Here is a 21,404-nt window from a genome sequence, read left to right on the forward strand (position 1 = left end):
AAATAGTTTTCTCAGTAGTTAGTTAGAACTAAAAGTTACTGTTTTAATTAAATTTGTAAGACAATGCTCATGAAATAACTTGCAGGAGTAGATGAATCATTTTTGTGAAAATTAGTTTCTATTGGGTCATTGTAAATGAAATGGCTGTTTTTTTAAATTTAAACTTCTCAAACTTCTTAACCTTGTAGTTCAACTTTTTCCATGTGAACAGTGCTGTATGTTTTGCTATTGGAAGAGCACACATATATGTGAATTTAAAAATGTTATTTATATTAATCTCATTTATATTTTGTTTTCCACCTGTTTAAGAGTACTTTTCCTCATGGCATGGAAAAAAAAGGAAATTGAATAATTTTCTTTTATGAGTAGGGGTTGCTCTGGCTGCATTATGCAGGAACATAATGCAGCCAAAGAAACCTGAAATACCAATAAAACTTTTGGTGAAGGTTCTGTGAGTGAGCAGACCATCAGGCATTGGTTCAAAAAATTTCATTCTGGGAATACAAATCTCAGAAATCAGAATTGAAGAACATCATCAAATCAGAACATCACCTAACTGTCCAGGAAATCATAGAAAGGTTGAACATACTGAACATTAATCACCATTTCTCAGCCTCTAAACATGTTAGGGAAAGTCAAGAAGCTCAACAAATGGGTATCACACGAACTCAGAGATATAAGAAGCATCATTTGGAGGTCTGTAGTTCCTTTAATTATTCATAAAAAAAAAATTATAGTATTCAAATGAAATTCTTTCCCATCCATCTTATTCTTTAACAGATTATCACTTTTTTTATACATTTGGTTTGGACAGTTTGTTTGGCAAGGAAAGTCTTTAAGGAAGAGAATGCAAAAAAGTACTTTTTATGACACATTGGCTTCTCATTCTCATGATTTTTATCAAATTGGTATTAATGCATTTCTATTGCATTGGGAAAAGTGTGTTAATGTTAGTGGAGACAATTTTGATTGAATATGTTAGTTTTAAATTAAATTAATAAATGGCAGAAGTAAAAATCAACCATTTCATTTGGAACAACCTAATATTTCTGTTTTGACTGCAGTTTTGAGTCCAGTGTGTATAGTCCAATATTTAAAACTTAAATTCTGAGGATGATACTTAAAGATTAAAAGACAATATTTAATTTTGAATAGGAATACTTAAAAAGGGTTAGATACTGTGTGTGTGTTTTGTAGTCTTATCAACAAAAAACTTGTCACTAAGAGAGAGGAGTATGTATTATCAGGTCAGGGAGTGAATAGCTATTTTTAGCTATTAGTCTCCTTTTTTAGGAAATGGCCTCTAAAATTAGCCAGTTTTGTGTACTATCTCCTTTTTTGTACGACATTTTGATTTTTCCACTTATGAATACTTGAAAGAACGACAACTTTGACAAAATATGTCTTACAAATTGGAGGATGTCGATCTTTTATTATATAAGGCACTAATTGGAAATTGTGGATTTAAGTAATTTTAAGCTGTAGTCATAAATTATCTTATAATTTTCTATGCCATTTCATTGTAATGAGTAAAGAATCAGACATAGAAAATTTTATTTCTGATTCATCTGACATACAGTCTGTTGAATCAGAAGAGTTGACAGAAGTGATTCTTAAACATCAAGTCATTGATTGAGCAAAAATTGCTGAATGTTGCTGTTAGTGAAAGTAATTTACATTTGTCAGTTCAGTGTGTTTCTGTTGGTTTTAGTGGTAGAAACAAATGCAAGAGGCTGAAGGAAACAAATCCTGCAGCTAAGAAAAGATTGCAAAGCATTTCCAATTGCATTTTGCTCAAAGATTACAGAGAAATGCTACTATCCAGCAAAATTGTGAAAGGTGTTTCTTTCTTGTCTTCTGAGGTTAAGACAAATTTTACATTATGGGCATCATGTATGTGCTATGTTTTGGAGGATTTTGTTAAAAAGATAAATTTCAGCAATGACACTGTGAAGAACTTTACATGTCCACCGTTGTCAATAAGTTAATGACAGAATTCAAATAAATTGGATGTCTGTTTAACAAAGATTCTAGAAAGAACACAAGCAAGTAAAGTGCTGGTGAAATTTTTACAAAAAGATTTAACTCTCACAGAAAAGCTGATGGTGAAAGAGCTTTCTCTACAAATAAAATATTTTTTGTTGAGAACTTACATTAAGACTTGCTTGCAGTGCAGAAATCAGGACATTAACCACTCAGCAGTGAGGGACATATATATACATCGAGGGGCGATTGTGTGGCAGTGGTGAGGGACATATATATACATCGAGGGGCGATTGTGTGGCAGTGGTGAGGGACTTATATATCCGCTAAATTCTTTTGGGGTATCGCCAAAAACTACTGCCAAAAAAAAATTCACATAAAAAATGAATTATGTAACAATAAAAAAGGTTTTTTTTTACTAAACATAACTGTTTACAAATACTTTTTCTGAAACGGAAATGAGAAAAATTGCATGAAAAAATACTTCAAAAATTTTCCAGGTATATTCTCCACTACTAAGGGATAGAACCATACCTGACTCTTCCACTGCTGAAAGTTTAATGAGCAATTATTTATTGTAACATGTCAGAATGTCAGGCTGAAATTTTTAATCATATTTTTAATCTATTTAATTTAAAATATATACTCTCCATCTCAAATTAGTACTGTAGTGTATTGCCCCTGTACATTATACTTTTCTGTTAGCAATGGATTCTCTGCTAGTCATCTATCTAACTCCTTTCAGGGGAAAATTTTTGAATTGAAATAATGTGATTTCTGGTTTGCATTGGAAGTTCATATATAGTTAATTGTGGCCTCCTACCCCTAAGCTTTCCATATCCAGTCTTGATTGATTGCCAATAAAAAATGGGAACTTTATTTTGTGTTGGTCAAGAAGTCCATGCATTTTCTTAGTTGAAAAGAACACAATTTTTTCATAGAAAATAAAAATTTTATTCAGTAATATATTGACTATTTTTATCCAATGCTTTTTGCCATCTTTCAGGTAGCTTCATAATTCCTTGTTCAAAAAATTATGGATTTTTTATTTTCTGGTGAAAAGCTGTTCTAAGTGCTGTTTTACATCATCATTGGAATGAAGCATTGTTCATTTAAAGAACTTTGAAGAGAGTGAAACAAGTGGTAATTGGAAGAGGCAAGGTTAGGTGAATATGGAGGATGAGGTACAACATCCCAGTCAAGATCCAACAATTTTTGCTGGGTTTGCAACAACACACTTAGTCGAGACTTATTGTGGTGGAAGAGGATGCCCTTGCAATTCACCATTTCTGGGCATTTCTCCTGATTGCTACATTTAGAGTACGTTCATTAAGTCGAACGAGTTAAACGCCTTAGTAATGAATCGTTCGAAAAGTAGTAGTCTCACTCAGTGCGCATGCTCTGTGGTGATGACGTATCGAACGAAACTCTAACGAAGCTCATGAAGGAAAGAGTTAGTTTACTTCGTTAAGAAAATGGCGCCTGACAATATCGATGTTTCTAGATCTACTCGAGTGTTTAAATTGTGAATTAAAAGGTGAAATGATTGAAATAACTGTCCATCCGAAGCAACCTAAGAAAAATATTTTGGATAAGGCTGCGCTAGCAACATTCGTATCTTCGATTTTAGAAACAGCCATTTAGTTATAACGAATCATTCGAAAAGTCTAACGAAACAAGAATAACAATGACGTCATTCTCATTTAACTCGTTTGACTTAACGAATGTACCCTTAATTTGTCCAGCTGGACACAGTATACATCAGAATTGATCATTGTGTTTTGCAGAAACAGCTTGTAAAACAAAATACCTTTCCAATTCCACCAAATTGAGAGCATGACTTTGTTTAGGTGAATCCCTGTTTGTGAAGTGGTTTCTAGTGGTTTACCATGCATCTGTTATGATCTTTTGTATTTAATGTTGACATAAATGATCCATTTTCACTCCCTGTCACCATTTGATTCAGAAATGGGTTGCTTTCTTCATGTTTTTTAAGTAAATTACAGATAGAAATATGAGCAATGTGATTGGTTTCATTAAGTTTGTCTAGAACCTAAATATCAAGCTTGAACATCTGCTACATCCTAAAGCATAGATTACTATTGACTAATTATTTTACTTGATTGCTGTCAATTTCAACTGGCTGACCTGATCGTGGTGTACCTTGAACAGAAAAATCTCTGGAACAAAATTCCGCAAACCACTTATATAGCATACACGTTCTTTCACAGCATCCTTATCATACACCTCACATGTTTTTTTGCAGGTTTGCACTATGTTCTTGCCATTGTTAAAATGAAAAAGCATAATATGTCGAAAATGCACGTTTTGTTCAGTCATCTTTTGAATACTGACAAATGAAATGAATCTAATTGTCAAGCTTTATTTTTGACAAGTGTCAATGAAATGTCACTTGTCATACAGTCACTTGTTTTCAAGGTTTAAAACTATTAATAATTGTTTTTCATTGTCTAACTCTATCAGCAAAAACTGCATGGACTTATTGGCCAACCCAATATTTTTGAGCATATTTTAACTATTGTACAACAAAATAGTCATTTTCAGTACTTGTGGTTAGTTTCAAATACTTGAGAAGTCAGAAATTGTCAAAAGATTCAATGTTGGTGTTTTTAAGATAAATGTAATCAGCTTGCACACTAATCTATACTATGAGAATTAAATTTGTGATAATGATAAGATCATGATTCTAGTTTAAGAGAATTAACTTGTGATGAATACTGATTTCAGCTTAATTTGTGATTTAAATCTTTAAGTTCAAATTTGTCAATAATGGCTGTATTCAACATTTTAGAAATAATGCTTTTTTTTTCTTTTTTAAGAATTTGATCTTTGATTTTACTTTAATTAGCTCTCTTTAACTTGAACTTTTATGCTTTTATAGTTTATCTGGAAGATTATCAATTGTTTATTGGTCTCCCTAGGCCCTTGTGCCACAAAACCCCAAGTCCAACAAACAAATTGTAATGATGGAAATTTCATTTCATTTTTCTAGATATAATAATATAGAAAAAAGATCAATAGATTGCATTTACTTTTTCTACATATAATAAAATGCAAATTTATTAAAAAATACATAGATGTGTAAAAATTTTCTAATGGATATTTATTTGACAGTTTTTAAAGAAATATCTTAATTCCTCACCAAGAGATTCAAATTTTAATAAATTATATTTGAGATTTTTGTTTAGAGAATCAGATATCACTATGAAATATTTGTTCTAAATTATTCTCTAGTAATTTTTTTGTTTCATAAGTTTTACAGTACTTGAACATTGTTACATCAGTGAAATTGAATGTCTGACTGAAAATAGAGTTGCATGACTGAATAAATTATTGATTTTATTTTTTATTATTATTTTTTTTAAGTATTATTTGTACTTGTTTACTTGCAGATTAAGAGACCATACTTTCATGTTAAACCTCTGGAAAGAGCCCAGTTGAAAAACTGGAGAGATTATCTTGATTTTGAAATGCAAGAAAGTCCTTATGAAAATGTAGTAGTATTATTTGAACGCTGTATGATTGCTTGTGCATTATATGAAGATATGTGGATGAAGGTAAGAATGACTGTCTTTCTAAATTTGTTTGTATATTGTTAAACTATGTTTAAAAATGTAAATGTACAGAAGCATTACAAATTATATTATAAAAATATTTGCATTTATTGTTAGTTTTATCTTTCTTTTTTTTTAAATATGAATAATTCAGATGTGATTTTATTAAGTTCAATACAGTTAAGCTAATTGTTTGATTCTTATTTTAGTAACCATTATTTATAATTAATTAAACAAATTTTGATTACTTGAAACTTTAAAACAATATGATAGAAACTTTTCATCTCTGTCTTAATGCTTTTATATTAATGTGTAAAATATGAATTGTTGTTTGCTGTTAGGTAATTCATGCATCTTTTCCCTCTCTTACATATAACTATTGGCAACATTGTAACAATTCACTGGCAATTGCAAATAAACAATTAAATAATTAAATATATCTTACATAAATTTATTTTATTTTATTTTATTTTATTTACTTATTTATATTAAGAAGTGTAGCCATAGGGCCGGTATCTCTTTGATACCATGTCAGGATGACACCACTGTATCTTTAGATTGATACAGAGAATCAATTTCGTGAGCGATTACGTATGGGTTAGGCCCGGAATGAAGCAAGTGGAAAGGATAACGGAAGGAATACACTTGGAGATTTTTATATATAAAAATATACCTGTTTATTTTCTCATAGATCCCAATTAGATACATACGGTTACTTTATCATGAGATTGATAAGATACATAACTCACAATCTGCGACATGTAAATTCTACGCAGAATAGAGAGAGAGCTTATAGATATTCACGGGTAGGATAAATACCTTAGGATATATGCTGATCATATCGATGAACGTCTGATAGATGATATAGTATCTTCAATTCTAGATTTCAGTCTAAATGTAGATTAATCCAATTGTATGCTAGTCCGAGGAGGATGAACAGTGGAGGGAGGAGCTTGACAATGGGTAAATCCACACACACACACACACACAGCACACAGTCAAATGACAACTTCTTCTGTCTTACTCATCGTACTCTCTTTTTATATGGAGAGGTGGTTTGCAGGCCCTTCCTTGATTTCGTCAGAGGAGATGATCATCTTGGACCAATAAAGTGATGGGTGACATAGTCGTGACACAGAAATTTGACTCATCTTAACAAGGAACTCAACTCGTGGGAATCGAGTTTAAACCGATCTTATCAGAAAGTTTTATCAGTTGATTTCCCATTAACTAACCTTTTTTGGTCTACTTCGTTCCATGTTTGTATAAAATGTAGTTAAATATTTTGGTTAAGATTATATAAAGATGATATTAAAAGATTATAAAAGTACATAAAAATGATAAAGTTCACAATATAAAGATCCTGATCTTCACAGAAGCAATAAAAATAAAATAAAATAAAATGAATGAATATAAATAAATAAAACTTTAAAAAAAAATTGTTTCAAATGATGTTGAGCTTTGATCCTTAGTGCAAAAATTATTAGCAGCAGAAAGCCCATATTCACTTCAAATTGATATCAGCTGAATAAGAGATAATATAGCAAGACAGTTTTCTAAATTTGATAATATAGTGTCAGTATATATTAAAAAATTGAACTGTTTTTATCATTGGTTATAAGAATCAAAAAGGTGTATTTTCATACATTTCTTGAATTAAACTTTTTGATATTGATAATGACATGAACTTTAGTTGTAAGCTTTCTCCTGAATTTGTATTTAACTTTAACTATTTAACTTTAGGTGAATTTAAATTAAATGTTTGAACTTTAAATATAAATGTTTAAAAATTGATAGAAATTTTATTTTTACTTTTGCATTAAAAAACCATTTAATTGAAACAAATGAACTGGTTTTCAAATAGTAAGAAAAATCTGGTTAGTCAGTTATAATTAAAACTGATTTATATATCTTAATAATAGCGAGGTTGAGGCTGAAGTTTTAAACGCGAAAACGTGTACCTCGGACGTTCAGCGCTGCTTTTTTGTAAGCCCAGAAGTTTGACAATGGTGTTTGGAAAGTCAGTGGAATCATGCTCAACATTCCAAATGCCATTGTCAAACTTCTAGGCTTATGGGAAAGCTGCGTTGAACGTCTGACGTACACGTTTTAATGTTTAAGACTTCAGCCTCAACCTCACTAATGTTTTAGAAGTTCATACTCTTAGAATGTTTCAAACCATTTAAGACAAAAGATATTTAAATCTAGAAAATGAATCAACTCTGAGCATTTTCTGCCATTAGTGATAGTAAAATCTGCAGAGCCAAAATTACAGTAAAACTTCACTTTATTGTCACTTGAAATTCATAAGTTTTAATATAAATCAAACTCCATGTTGGTGGCCATTTTGCTTAAGAGGACAAGACAGAAGTGTTCTAAAGTGACATTTATCCCTGTTTGTGGTCAGCTAAGCAGGAAAACTCCTATGCTCCTGAACTCAATGAATAGTTTAATGTGCTTTAAACAGAATTGAGCTTTGTTGCTATAGTTTTGGAACAATTTGTTGAGATTCCTCTCACAGATGATGATCAAATAAATCTTCATTTACACTCAACAAATTAAATTTATCAGAAATTTAGTAAGAAAAATGACAATTATATATTTGTTCAATAATTTTATAGAAAGTTTGATCATATTTTTATAAAATATGACTATGTAAATCAGCAATGATCATTTTATGTCATTGATACATCATTCAATAAAGAAAAATATTGATATGCTCGTGACATAAAAGCCAGTTTTTAAGTACAGTACAGTGAACCCTGTATAATGCAGGGGATATGTTCTGTGTTATACAAATTGCATGTTGTGTGTGAAAATTGAGACTTGATACCAAATTCACAGTTTATATATAATACATGTTGGCTCATATAACATGTTTCCTACAATGCAGAACATATCCCCTCATTGTACAGGGGTGTTTACTTTATTTAAATAAAATCTTTGTTATCATTTTATAAACATTTTGATTCTGTTTATAGATACTAAACAATTCCATTTAGTAATATACTTTATATGCAAGTGTTTTATGAAAATTGTCATTTTTAAATTTGTTTAATTTTAATGAGAAATTCCTATCCTAGATGGCAGTACTCTACTGCAGTCATTCTTAACGGGGCTGCGGCCCCCTGGGGGTCCATAACAAGTTTGCCGGGGGCTGCCAAATTATGCAAAATTTCTTTCAGAATATAATAAAAAGAAAATTGATGTATAACCGAATATCGTGTTGAAAAGTGAAATAAGAAAGATAAAATTTTCCTATTTAGTTTTTTTTATTTGTTTCTTATTTCTTCCTACATAAAACTTTGTTAGTACAGAAGAAATAAATGCAAATATGCTACTTATACCACAGTATTTACTTTTTTTATTCCAAAGCAATTCTAAGAAACTATTAATGCTTGGAATTTTAAAAATAATTAGGAAAAATAGTAGGCTTTAAAAATTTAAATATTTTTGCAAGATATGCAAAATCTTTACCACAAGATATGGGTGTTTTAGTTTAGTTTTAGCATTGACTTTGGATTGATTTATCAACATGTTTCTTATTTTTTGTTAAAAATTAATGAGTTTTCATGTTTCATTGTGAAGTTTATTATTTCATTATCTATTTAAATAACATTCAAAGTTATGATTTACATTTATTATATAAAAAAATAAAGTAATAATAAAAAATCAATTTATTATAGATAATTTAACAAATATAAATTATTATTAAAAAAAATGGGGGTCACAAAATTTATGAAGTATTTGGTGGGATGCGAGTATAAGAAGGTTAAGAACCACTGCTTTACTGTATGAATATCTTCAGACTTTGTTTTGCATATTTTTAATTAGATGATAGTGTTTATCAGTGTATGTATAATTTTTCCAGGCATAAGAAACACTTTTTGTTTGGGTGTTCTGTTGACTGTTTAGTGATTTTAACTTAATACACTGGACGACAAAAAAAATAACGCACCATGAAGGACTTGTTGGATTTGAATAAAAATTGGTATGTTGCATCATCATAGCTAGATATGCAAATGATTAGCTTTTGGGATCAGGTTCTTGTGTTGTATCGCCACCAGAGGGTAGAAAAGTGCTTCCTCTGTCTGGTATAAAAATGTACGCTGTGACAACTTGTGCATATGTCCCGCTCTTGTGTTGATGGTTGTGACTTCGTTGAGTGAAAGACATGCCTTTACGACACATTCGACGACCTTACACTCAGTTAAGTGAGTTTGAAAGAGGCTGCATCGTTGGATTGAGAGGAGGAGGATGGTCATATCACCGAATTGGCTGCCATCTGAACCATTCTGATGGAACTGTTAGGATGTGTTATGAGCAGTGGGTATGTAGGGGTACGCATGAACGGCAAACAGGCTCCGGACGCTATCAACAGACCACCAGGCGGGAGGATCGTCTCGTACGTCAAGCACGGACAGCGCCTACAGCTTCGTCGTCTACCATTCATGCAGCAGTAGCACCTGCGTTACGGAACCGTGTATCCAGCCGCACCATTTCCAGGTGCTTAGTAGAAGGCGATTAGTCTCCCGTCACCCAGTATGTGTTCTACCATTAACAGCCACCCACAAACGCCTCCATCTGCAGTGGTGTCTTGCACGACAATCATGGACAGCTACTGACTGGCAGCGTGTTGTCTTCAGCGACAAATCCCACTTTTGTTTGGGGGCTCACGATGGCCGTGTGAGGGTATGGCGGCCCGCTGGTCAAAGCATCAACCCAGCCTATACTGTGGAGCAGCACAAGGGCCCAACCCCTGGTGTTATGGTGTGGGGAGCCATAACATACGACAGTAGGACATCTCTAGTTGTCATGCGTACTACCCTCACAGCCCAACGATATGTGCAATACATCCTCCGGCCACATGTGTTGCCCCTCATGGCAGGGCTTCCGACAGGCATATTCCAGCAGGATAATGCCCGGCCACACACCGCAGCAGTCTCCCAAGCATGCCTACGTAACATTGCCACACTTCCTTGGCCTGCACGGTTTCCAGATTTATCGTTAATCGAACATGTGGGGGACTACCTGGGACGCCAGCTGTGACAGCCGCGGGATCTGACGCATTTTGAGTCCCAGTTGCATCACGCGTGGACAGATATGCCACAGAACATTATACGCAACCTTTATGCCTCCATGCCAAGGCGTATCACAGCTTGTATCCACGCTAGAGGCGGCCCAATGAGATATTAGTGCCTGTTTTTGCTTTATGGTTGCAATCATATACCTGTCTAGCTATGATGATGTCATGTACCAATTTTTATTCAAATCCAACAAGTCCTTCATGGTGCATTATTTTTTTTGTCGTCCAGTGTATATTTCTTGCATTATTTTTTAAAATTATTTTAAATCTATGTGTAAGATATATATAGCGGTACCTTGACTTGCGAGTATTCCAACTTACAAGCTTTTCAAGATATGAGCTGTCTCTTGGCTGATTTTTTTGCTTTGAGTTGAGAGCTAAAATTTGGGTTATGAGCCTGCTTCAGATACCCCAGCACTAGTTGGCACGCAAACCATAAATTAAGAAGAAGAAGATGGAAAACTGCCATAATTTTGTCAGGCTCTGTTGCATTATGTTAGGCTAGCTGTCACCTGTAACGGTTTAATCATGTAACATGTAACTCCTAGCCATACTGTTGTCTACTGTATATACTTTAACTCTGGTTTTAATATTTCATACATTTTATGTTTTGTCTTTGTAACTTGTATTGTTTTTGTTATGTATTGTATCTGTATTGTTTTGTTCTGTTATGTATTGTATTTGTATTATTTGTTTTTTCTGTATTTTGTAGTGCTTAGGTTTGTTTTGTGTATTATAATTATATTGTATATTACTCTATTGTATATTCACTACTTTGTCACATATCTGTGGTATTTCTGTATTCTACCTTAGTCATGCTTAATGCGACACCAAGTATGTACTTTGTACTTAAATAATACTGACTGACTGACAGGCTAGCTTATAAAAAAAACTTGTGATCAAGTGTCAAGTGATGTAGGCATTAGTTCACTTCCACGTTGTGTGTGTTGCCACTGTATCGCCTCTCATTTCTCGAGTTTTCCATCTTTTCTTTCTTTATCTGTGCAGAGAATGCCACAACATCTGCAAGGCTTAGTGGGTTTTTTTTAATAGCTGCTCTCTTTTTTAGCTTTTTCTGAGGCAAACTTGCTTTTCTCACTTTTTTCACTTCCCATGTGGAATTTTTTTTGTAAATGCGCTCGGGTGCGAAATAGTGACCAGCACACCCCATACACCTTATCATGTGACCATGCATGACATGATAAGGCACTGTAATCTACACATGTACAGTACATGTATATAGGCTAACATAAGGAGCTTCCCAAGGCTTGCTACTCTGCACATGCTGTAGGAATTTGCATGCGAGTTCTCTTTGCTTATATCCTTGTGAAATATAGGATCTCCTGGGGTAACACTGAAGCAAGGAAATTGCTGCATTGTGAAAACAGCTGCAATGACTTATTTGAAATGAATTGGGATTGAAACCAGGAGAGAAAGATAGAAGGTATAGCATTATGGTAAAGGTTAAATATTATACACTGTTGTGCAACAATTGTGATTTAATAAAATAATTGTGAGAGTACAGCACTCTCATACTGTGAGAAAATTTACTGCAGGTGGTAGTAAAGTAATGGTTTTTGTAAAATTTCTCTGGAAAGAAGGTCATTGAGTTTAAAAACTACTGTGGGAATTGCTTCAGAACACATCAGTTGAGGAATACTAGAAAGCCTGCAATTCAACTGTTATTTATTTTTGAGAAATTTAATAAAAAAAAGCCCCATGTATTTGCTGGATACATACATGCCTAGATGCGAGTTAATAAATGAAAATTCTTTAATTTATATATTACAGTCTCTCTGCATTTTTACATTCATAAAATTAAAAAAATTCAAAAATTATTAAATATTAAACATTATTAAATATTAAAATTATTAAATATTGGACATGGTGTCATAAAACTGTATAAAATGATTTAAAAATACCAATGGAAAAAATTAAATTATTTCCAGGTCAAATTAGAATTTTTTAGAAGTTATTTACTTTAAAATAACATGATTATAAGCACTTCTTTCACCTGAAGATTCTGCTGGGATGCCAAAATACCCAACTGTTTCTAAAGTAGTCAAAGGGTTGTTGGCTCTCAGTCATGGCAATGCATATGTTGAAAGAGGGTTTTCTATTTCTGGATGGATTCTGACAGAAAACAGAGCCTCTGTCATAACAAATGATGAATTCATTGTTGATAGTAAAAGATGGACTCCGTGCATACAACAATAATGCCTTTTTGGTGCCAATGGCAAAGAAGTTATTTGGGTTGGTCCACAATGCATATGCTACTTACTATCATACTACATGTGAGAAGCATCATAGAGGATCAGTTATGGTTGGCCATTGAATGCACTATCATCTTCAGGTTTGCTTAGTTAAATTCTGTACCATCAGAATCTTACCAATAAGTTTACATGTTACGTATTCAAATAAACAAGCACATATAATTCATTATTTAAATAAGTAGTATACAGGTATACCTCATAAACGTATACAGGTATACCTCGAGTTACATCATTCTCAATTATACGTCATTTGTCAAAAAAGTATATGGAAAAATAAAAATCAAGTTTAAGTCATTTTATTCGACTTTACATCCGTCCACCACAAATATTGAAGTCGTAATATCCCTAGAAAAGCATTAAAAGCATATAAAATCATATTAAAATATGTACATTTACAGTAAATGTTAATATAATCATCATTAAATCCTAGAGAACGAAACACGAAAACATCTGTGTTTCTGTGCTGTTGTCTTATTTAGCAGTCTTTAAGTGCTCATTATTGGCGTTTTCTACTGTAGTTTTGACTTGCGTCGTAACTACACAAGTAAATTCGACTTACGTCGCCTCTCCTGGAACCAATTACTGACATTAGATGAGGTATACCTGTAATAAGAAAATATATACAGATTTTAAAAATCATAATTTTTCTGTTATCAAGAATAATTTTTATTAAAACTTTTGTAATTTTAGTGAATATTTAGAATAATGAAAATTTTTAACTTGTAATAGATTTTTAATAAATTGTAATAGATCAGAATGTTAAAGCATACTAAAATGCTTTAACATTCTGATCATAAAATATTTATATCAAGTTTGATATATATTTAATTTTACTGAAATACTTTTCTTGTTATATCCAGTATATTAAATATGCAGAAAGTTTCAGCTCTGAAGCAGTTCATGACATTTATAGGCGAGCATGTACAATACATTTACCAAGAAAACCAAATATTAACCTTGCTTGGGCAACCTATGAGGAACGTCAAGGTATGGCTGTAAATGTTAAGCAACATGAATTCATCTTAACCTGCTGAATCCATTATTTATACTTTGGTTTAGATTTTTATATAAAAATTTGGATTTGCTTTCAATGTTGGGATCTAGCCAAATCAGCTATCGAGTCTTGCTGTGCTCCATATTAAAATTTTGAGAAAAATGTGAATGTCAAATATGTTTGCCAGGAAATAAATATTTTTATAAAAATATTTTGCAATAGATTTTATTTCAGTTAATTTATTAATAAATTTCAAATCTGTAATTAAGACTATATGAATTATAATTATTTTTATACTTTAATATGTATTGTAGCAAATATATTTGATATTTACATGTTGAAAGCAAATCTAAATATTACGTATAAGTTATAAAAGTTTATAATTTTTTTAGTTTTTGTTCTAAATAATACATATATTTAATAAAATAAAACAATATTTTGATTGTATATTTTAATTATGAATTAGAATAATTATTGTAATATGTATTTAATTATTCTTACTTTATAAAGGAATGCAGATGGTTGATTGTTTGAAAAATATTTATTTTATTTTTTATTATTACAATTTTTGAAAAGTTTAAATTATTATTACAAAATTGATTAATTGATATTGTTTTATAGCAATTCATTTATTGTAAATTGAGAACTTTTTCATACCTATTCCAAATTAATACTTTCAAAAATTCTTTCGAAGACTTTGAAAACTTTCATTTTAATTCATTTAAAATGAAAATGAATTAATAAATGCTTTTTTTTTTTTTTTTTTTTTTTTCAGAAATACAAATGTTATAAAATTGATATACAATTATCTTGTGCATTTGAACCAAAATTTTATATTGATAATAGAAATAAATCTTTTTTCATTATTTTATATAAGTAATTATTCTGAAAGATAGTCTCAGATTTTCAGATTAATTAATCTTCAGATAGACTGTTTACTGACAAGTTTTATATTTGCTGTTTTCTAAATAGTCTTGTGTGGTTTTCAGTTTGAATATAAGCTATCTTATGATGAAAGCTGATTAAGTATTAATAATCAGTTACACCAATATATCATAGCTATCTTTAATAATTTTTTATTTTATGAAATGTGAAATCATTGTTGACATAAGATCCTATTAAAATGAGATAACTGAAACAAGTAGTATTTAGTAGCCTAAATTTAACTTTTTTTTCTTATAACAACTATGCATACTGTTTTAATCCAGAACATGATTTTCATATATTAATATATTATGAAAAATATGATTCCTATAATCATTAGATATGTCATAAGACATTAAAAACTCATCACTTTTCTGCATCTGCTTATTCTTTATATAGATATGGTTTTTTGCTTTTGAATTTACTTCACAACATATCAATTATTTTTGGAAATAATATATTTGGTAAGCATTATTAATTCAAAGATATTTCAAAATTTTCTTTATTTGAAAGATATTTATGACATTGCATTTGTAATAAAAAAAATACTTTCAATAGAATTTTTCTCAAAAATTTATAAATATTTTAAACTTCATAAAAAGGGTTTTTTTTTTTATTTGTACAAAAACATTTAAAAATTTCAGCAACATATAGCATCTATTGTATTTTGAATTGCAATTCTAATATTTAAAATTAAGGGCTTTTTTAAATTAAACATTTTTAAAAATCTTAGTTGTCAGTTTTATTGTCAAATTTGATTTTTTCAATAATAGTTAATAGTTCTGTCAGGGACAATTTTTAGAATATTTACTTACATGAATTATGGTAGCAAAACATCAGTTTATTTTTATATTATGATTGTTTTAGATGTGCAAAAACTTGATTTGAAATATTTTATTACTAAAAAGTGGCACTGCAGGTTATAACATATAATTCCGATGATCAAATAATTTGAAAAGAATTTCTGTGGTTTCTTATCAAATGCTGATTTTTAATTTTAAATATTGTTAGAAATGTAATTTAATACTACAAGTAATATTAAATTGTAGTCAGGAGACTACAATTTTTATTTAAATTGTTTTATATTTGAAGTAGCAAATAGTACTTAGGTAATTAAGTTCTGTTCTTAAATGCAAAATTTTAATTTGAAAAAAGCCATGTTTTTGAAAATTTAATATAAATCTTACATATAATTATGATGATTATATATATGTACTGTATGAAAATTGAACTTTATTATTACGTTTTATTTTATCTATTTAAATACATCATAACAACAAAACTGATTAATGTTGTTTAGAAGAAAAGTTTTTCATAATATTCATTGTTTATAAAAAATTCATGAGACAGTTCTTTAGATCAACGTTTCTCATTTTTCTTTTTTCTATGATAAACTTCTGTTAATTGATTTTGTCACTAAAAATTAAATATTATTCTGTAATGATGTAGAGAAACTTAAATATATTTGTAATTGCACTGTAAGCAGAGGTTTTGTGTGTAGCACATGTATAGTCTATTGTCATTTATTGTCACAATGTATTAGTGCTTAGGTATAGTGTGTTAAATTTTACAGTTACATTAAGAGGCACAATAACATTTTTATTTGCTTTAAGATTCAAGACTACTTCATTTATAAAAGAATATTTTGTATTATAAGTTTTTAATGATTAATATTTCAACTTTTATGATGCAGAATTTTTTATTGAGGTATCAAGTTACGTAGATATATCAGATTAATGATCAATTCATTGATTAAATTTTGTGAATGTTTTTATAAAATTCTTTTAATTAACTTTAAATACTTTAAAACAACAATAACTTTAAATAATTTATATACCTCATGTAACGCAGTAGTTACTTTCTGAAAAAGTGTTGTGTTATGTGAATCTGTGCTATATGAAATAAAGGACTAATAAAAAACGTGTTAAGTTCCAAAAGTTAACAAAAGTATACATTCTTTTTTGTTACTAAGAAAAATGTGTGTTTTAAAGCAACCAATAATATATTTCCAATCAATAATTAACTAACAATTACAATTAAAAGTACTGTATTATGCATTAATATTAATTTTATTTAAACAAGGGAATTTTCTTTTTACAAAGTATCATTATCTGAGGCCTTTTGTTGCTCTTTATCAGAAATATCAGCAACATCTTCATTTTTTAAATTTTTATCATAAAAATTTTTTATGTATGACAAAATACAAATAAAAAAGTGTTATTAATTCAAATTTTGTTCATTTGTTCAATCGAGAACTGAGCAAATTTTTTTCCAGAATTTGTGTTAAAATATGAAATTGTTCGAGTTGGGAACAATTCAAGTACTGAGATATTGTCATATTTCATTTGTCATTTTTATGAATGATTACTTACCCATGGCTAAAAAAGGTTAATAACACTTACCTGAACCTGTTTAAATAAACTTCACTAAATACAAAGATTAAACTATAAAAACAAAACACCGTGTCAGTCTTAATGGCTAAAATCTGAAATCAATGACACCTGGTTGATAGAAAAGCTAGAACAATTAATAAATAAAATTGTACTATCAGTTTTAATTTAACCTGACAAAAGGCACAAAACAAATTGAAAATTTCAACATTCTAAAATTCATGGGCAAATTTGAGATAACATACATGCTTAATTGAATAAAAAAAATTATGAATAAAGGAATGTGCACTTAAAAGGTATGAAATGTTGCATGGAGGATTTCCCAAATTCTTGAACACTGTTAGAACGAAACTGGAAACCATATTGTAAGGGAGATTTCTCCAGTTTTCCAACCGTGTTAGAGTGAAACCATGTTATAGAACTGCCATATTGTATGAGGTTATCTTTACAAATATTATGTTTATTTTTTATACAATTTTAAGAAACATAGTTTTTTTTTTTTTTTTGATAGAATACATATAGTTTTGAGAGTAAAAAATAATTGTGTGCATTTGCATTAAGTTTACTGAGCTTGCTATGCTATATCATCAACTTTTGCCCACTGCATACAAAGTTAAATTTTAATAGACTAACAACTTGATTTTGAATATAACGACAAATATAGTTGAATCATACAAATATTTTAATCAATTTTAATATTTGATTATTTGTAACTTGAATTATGTGTAGTTATTGTTTGTTTATTTTCATTGACACGGAATAATTTATTTTTAAATTGTTTTCACTGAGACAAAAGTGCTAGCATTGAAGTTGAAATTATGTGTCTCTCAATGTTTTGAATTACAGCTAAGTTATAATGACTATATTTTTATCAGTGATATTATGGGATATTAATAAATTAACTACTATGTTTTTTTCTTCTTCTTAGAATTGATATCCATACATTTTAGGATCTGTTATAAAAAATATTAAGTCACGTATGTTTATGCACATACAGTCACTCAAAAAATAAAATTTAATATAAAAAATTAAATATTTTAATCTTTGAATGCAATTTGGAAATTTTAGAAGAGATTAATTTTTCAGTGTCGTATTTTGGTTTATATTTTGGAATGGTAAGTGTCAGTTTGTTTTTTGGTAATCATAATAAGATAACAAATATACCAATATTAAAATATCATTAACTTGAATTCTAAATTATATCTGACAATATTTTTTTCCCTTAATGTTTAATGATTACATATTGCTAATAGAGCCGCTTCATTTTTTTTAATAATTAAAAATTTATATGTAAATTTTGGCAACTTTTATTTTAGAAAAATTTAACAACAGAAGTCAGGACAATACATTAATAGATAATGTCTTATTTTTTAGTTATAGGAAAATGGAATATATATTAAAGTTATAATTATCATTATTAAATAATGAACTGGATATTAAAAAATATTTGAAAGTTTTATAATTATGGCAAAAACTTGTTTAGTATATAATGATTTTGGAATTTTAATCTAGTAGTATTTTTATTTAATTGGCATCTGTTGTGTCATAAGAATCAATTAAATAATTGAAGCATTTGCAAATTACTGTAATTAAATAATTTAAATTTATCTAATTAAAGTATGTTCAATAATTCAATGCAAGTTGAGACTAAAAATAGAATTGGTCTACTGTATCCTGTAATAGATTAATGATTTATTAATTTAACTAATTTTTGATTTTATACGAAAATTTAGTATACAAAACAAATTAAATCCATTTTCATTTCATTTTGAATTATTTTTACACTTTGAAGTAGAAGCATGCTTTTGATGTTTGAAACAAAATTCTGGTAAGTGAAATTTACAGAAATACAGGGAATGAAAGGTAAGTGTTTAGTTTAAAATAAATTCAGCTACATCTATTTAAAAAGTCCAATTTACCACAGATTATACTTCTTGCTTCATTATAATTTTTGCACTAGTTTGAGTTTTTATATATATATAGTTATTTAGATTGTTGAGAAATAAATTTATTTCTCAATGAACTAAATAATAACTAAATAATACTGTTGTTTAAGTAGTAAGTATAAAACTGATTAATATCAATTTAATATTTACTACTCAAACAAGTGTGTAAAGGAAAAAGTTTTAAGTTTATATTTTGAATCACTTAAATAATTTTTCAATCATATTTGAAATTTTTGATAATTGAAAGAAAAGCAAAGAATAGATTTGAGAAACAATGGATAAACTATAAATTTTTAAATAAGTTGTAAATACTTTAAAAAATTTTTGCATTATGTAGCATGAGTGTTGCATGTACATGAAAAATTTATTGATATTTTATCTGTTATAGCAATAGTTCAAATGCTTAGCATCAAAATTTTTGAATAAACAAATATTTATACAAAAAAAAGACATTTATAAATATTTTGGTTAGCATTTCTTGAAGTTTATAGTAGATAATTTGATTAATATAGAATTATATTTTAATACCCAATTGGCATGTTAGTCATAATTATTAGAATATATTGGTCAAATATTCATAATAATTATTCAAATTATGAGAATATTTGAAGACATCTATCAGTGTTCTGTCATAATCTCAACCTCCATTACCTGATTATTTATTTATAATTTGTCTATTACCTAATTCTTTTTAATTATTAGTATAAATTTATAGGTGTTTTATCATTTGTCATTTCATCAAATAGTTTTTTCATCATATAATTTTTGATAATGTTGAGAATATATATTTTTAAATGGTCTGTAACTAAACAATGCAATAAATATGTTTGAAATATCTTTTTTAACACAATTCTGCTGAAAAACTGAAATTACTGGATGTTAATGATGAATGGTCATTATGTCTTCAAGCTTTATTTTCCCAAATACTTAGACAGCCATGAAATTTGCTTTCATTTGTATATTTTGTGCTTCAAATGTCAAAGGACTATGGCTGTTGTATAAGGAGTCACTTTTTGAAAATTTTCAAAAAATAACAATTTGGAAATTTTTGAATTAGCACATCTGGAAACAGATAATATTTTCAGGATTGATGGAATATTGCTGTATGCTTGGTGTACCAAAACCACAAGGTGGTTTCATGGAGAAATGCATATACGATATTGCTGGAGAGAAATAGAGAGCATATGCACAGTTGAAAGACAAGCAGCATAAAATAGTGAATATACGTACTTAACACCTTACTCTTGCCGAGAAAAAATGGAAGTTTATGGTTAAGAAGTTTAATAAGGGCTCTAACCAATCAATATAATGGTTTTATTGTATGTCTTAGAAATTTGCATTTATTAATGCTTACGTATTCATTTGTTACATTTTTATATATTTTTTGTTATTTTTTGCTTTATGTTAGTTATTCAATATTTTATTTTGATTATACCTTATTTAATTTTGAATTTGAATTTTTGTATTCCATGGATGGAATTTTAATTTCAAATGTATTCCAAGCCTGAAGATGGCCTGTGAATCAGGCTGAAAACGTTTGTTTGTTTGTTGCAAATAAATATATTTTTTCTCGGCAAGAGTAAGGTGTTAAGTACGTATATCTATAATGATTTGCTGAGTGCTTTATAATATTATAAAATAGTGAAGAAGTACTTCAGCTTATAAATGAAAGAAATAATGGTTTTTCTTTATTGATGGATCTTTAGTTACTGGAAAAACATTTATAACAGGACATTATGTCAAATTATTATGCCAGAAAAGATTGTATGATTTATGGTGTAGTTAAACTATTGGATGTTGAGAGTACACATTCTTTATTTAAATTGTCAGTATCATTATTTAAAACATCATTATCTAGAATTCGAGAAAATTCAGAAGCAAATATTTTTCATAAAGCATCACTCATAATACAGGATGAGATATCCATGATATCCAAAGAAGCTTTGACAGTGTGTGATAAACTGTTGCAAGATATTATGAACAATATACTATTTTTGTGGAAAAGTTATTGTTTTTGGAGGTGATTTTTGACACATTCTTCCTGTTGTTAGGTAGGATAGTTGTGTACACATTGTTGAATTCTGTGTAAAGGGCAGTAAGCTTTGAAATACAGGTAACCCCTGTATAACATGGGAGTTATGTTCCAAAAAATTGCCATGTTATGCGAAGTGTTATACGAAACAAAGAACTAGTGCCAAAAGGGGAGTTAGGTTCCAAAAATTAAAAAAACATG

At 29.2% G+C, this 21,404-nt stretch overlaps 1 protein-coding gene across 3 annotated transcripts in view; it reads left to right on the plus strand.

Moving 5' to 3' along the window:
* The window catches only part of Prp39 (pre-mRNA processing factor 39), a 92,840-nt gene that overhangs the window by 50,794 nt on the left and 20,642 nt on the right, over window positions 1–21,404 (plus strand). For all 3 annotated transcript variants that reach the window (XM_067278856.1, XM_067278855.1, XM_067278857.1), the window contains 2 exons: window positions 5,397–5,561; window positions 13,778–13,904. In XM_067278856.1, coding sequence (XP_067134957.1) covers window positions 5,397–5,561; window positions 13,778–13,904 — 292 coding nt within the window. The remainder of the gene's footprint in view (window positions 1–5,396; window positions 5,562–13,777; window positions 13,905–21,404) is intronic.

This window comes from Centruroides vittatus, unplaced genomic scaffold (assembly GCF_030686945.1).
Source record: "Centruroides vittatus isolate TY-2023 unplaced genomic scaffold, ASM3068694v2 contig_824, whole genome shotgun sequence".
In the NCBI taxonomy this organism is placed as follows: Eukaryota; Metazoa; Arthropoda; class Arachnida; order Scorpiones; family Buthidae; genus Centruroides; species Centruroides vittatus.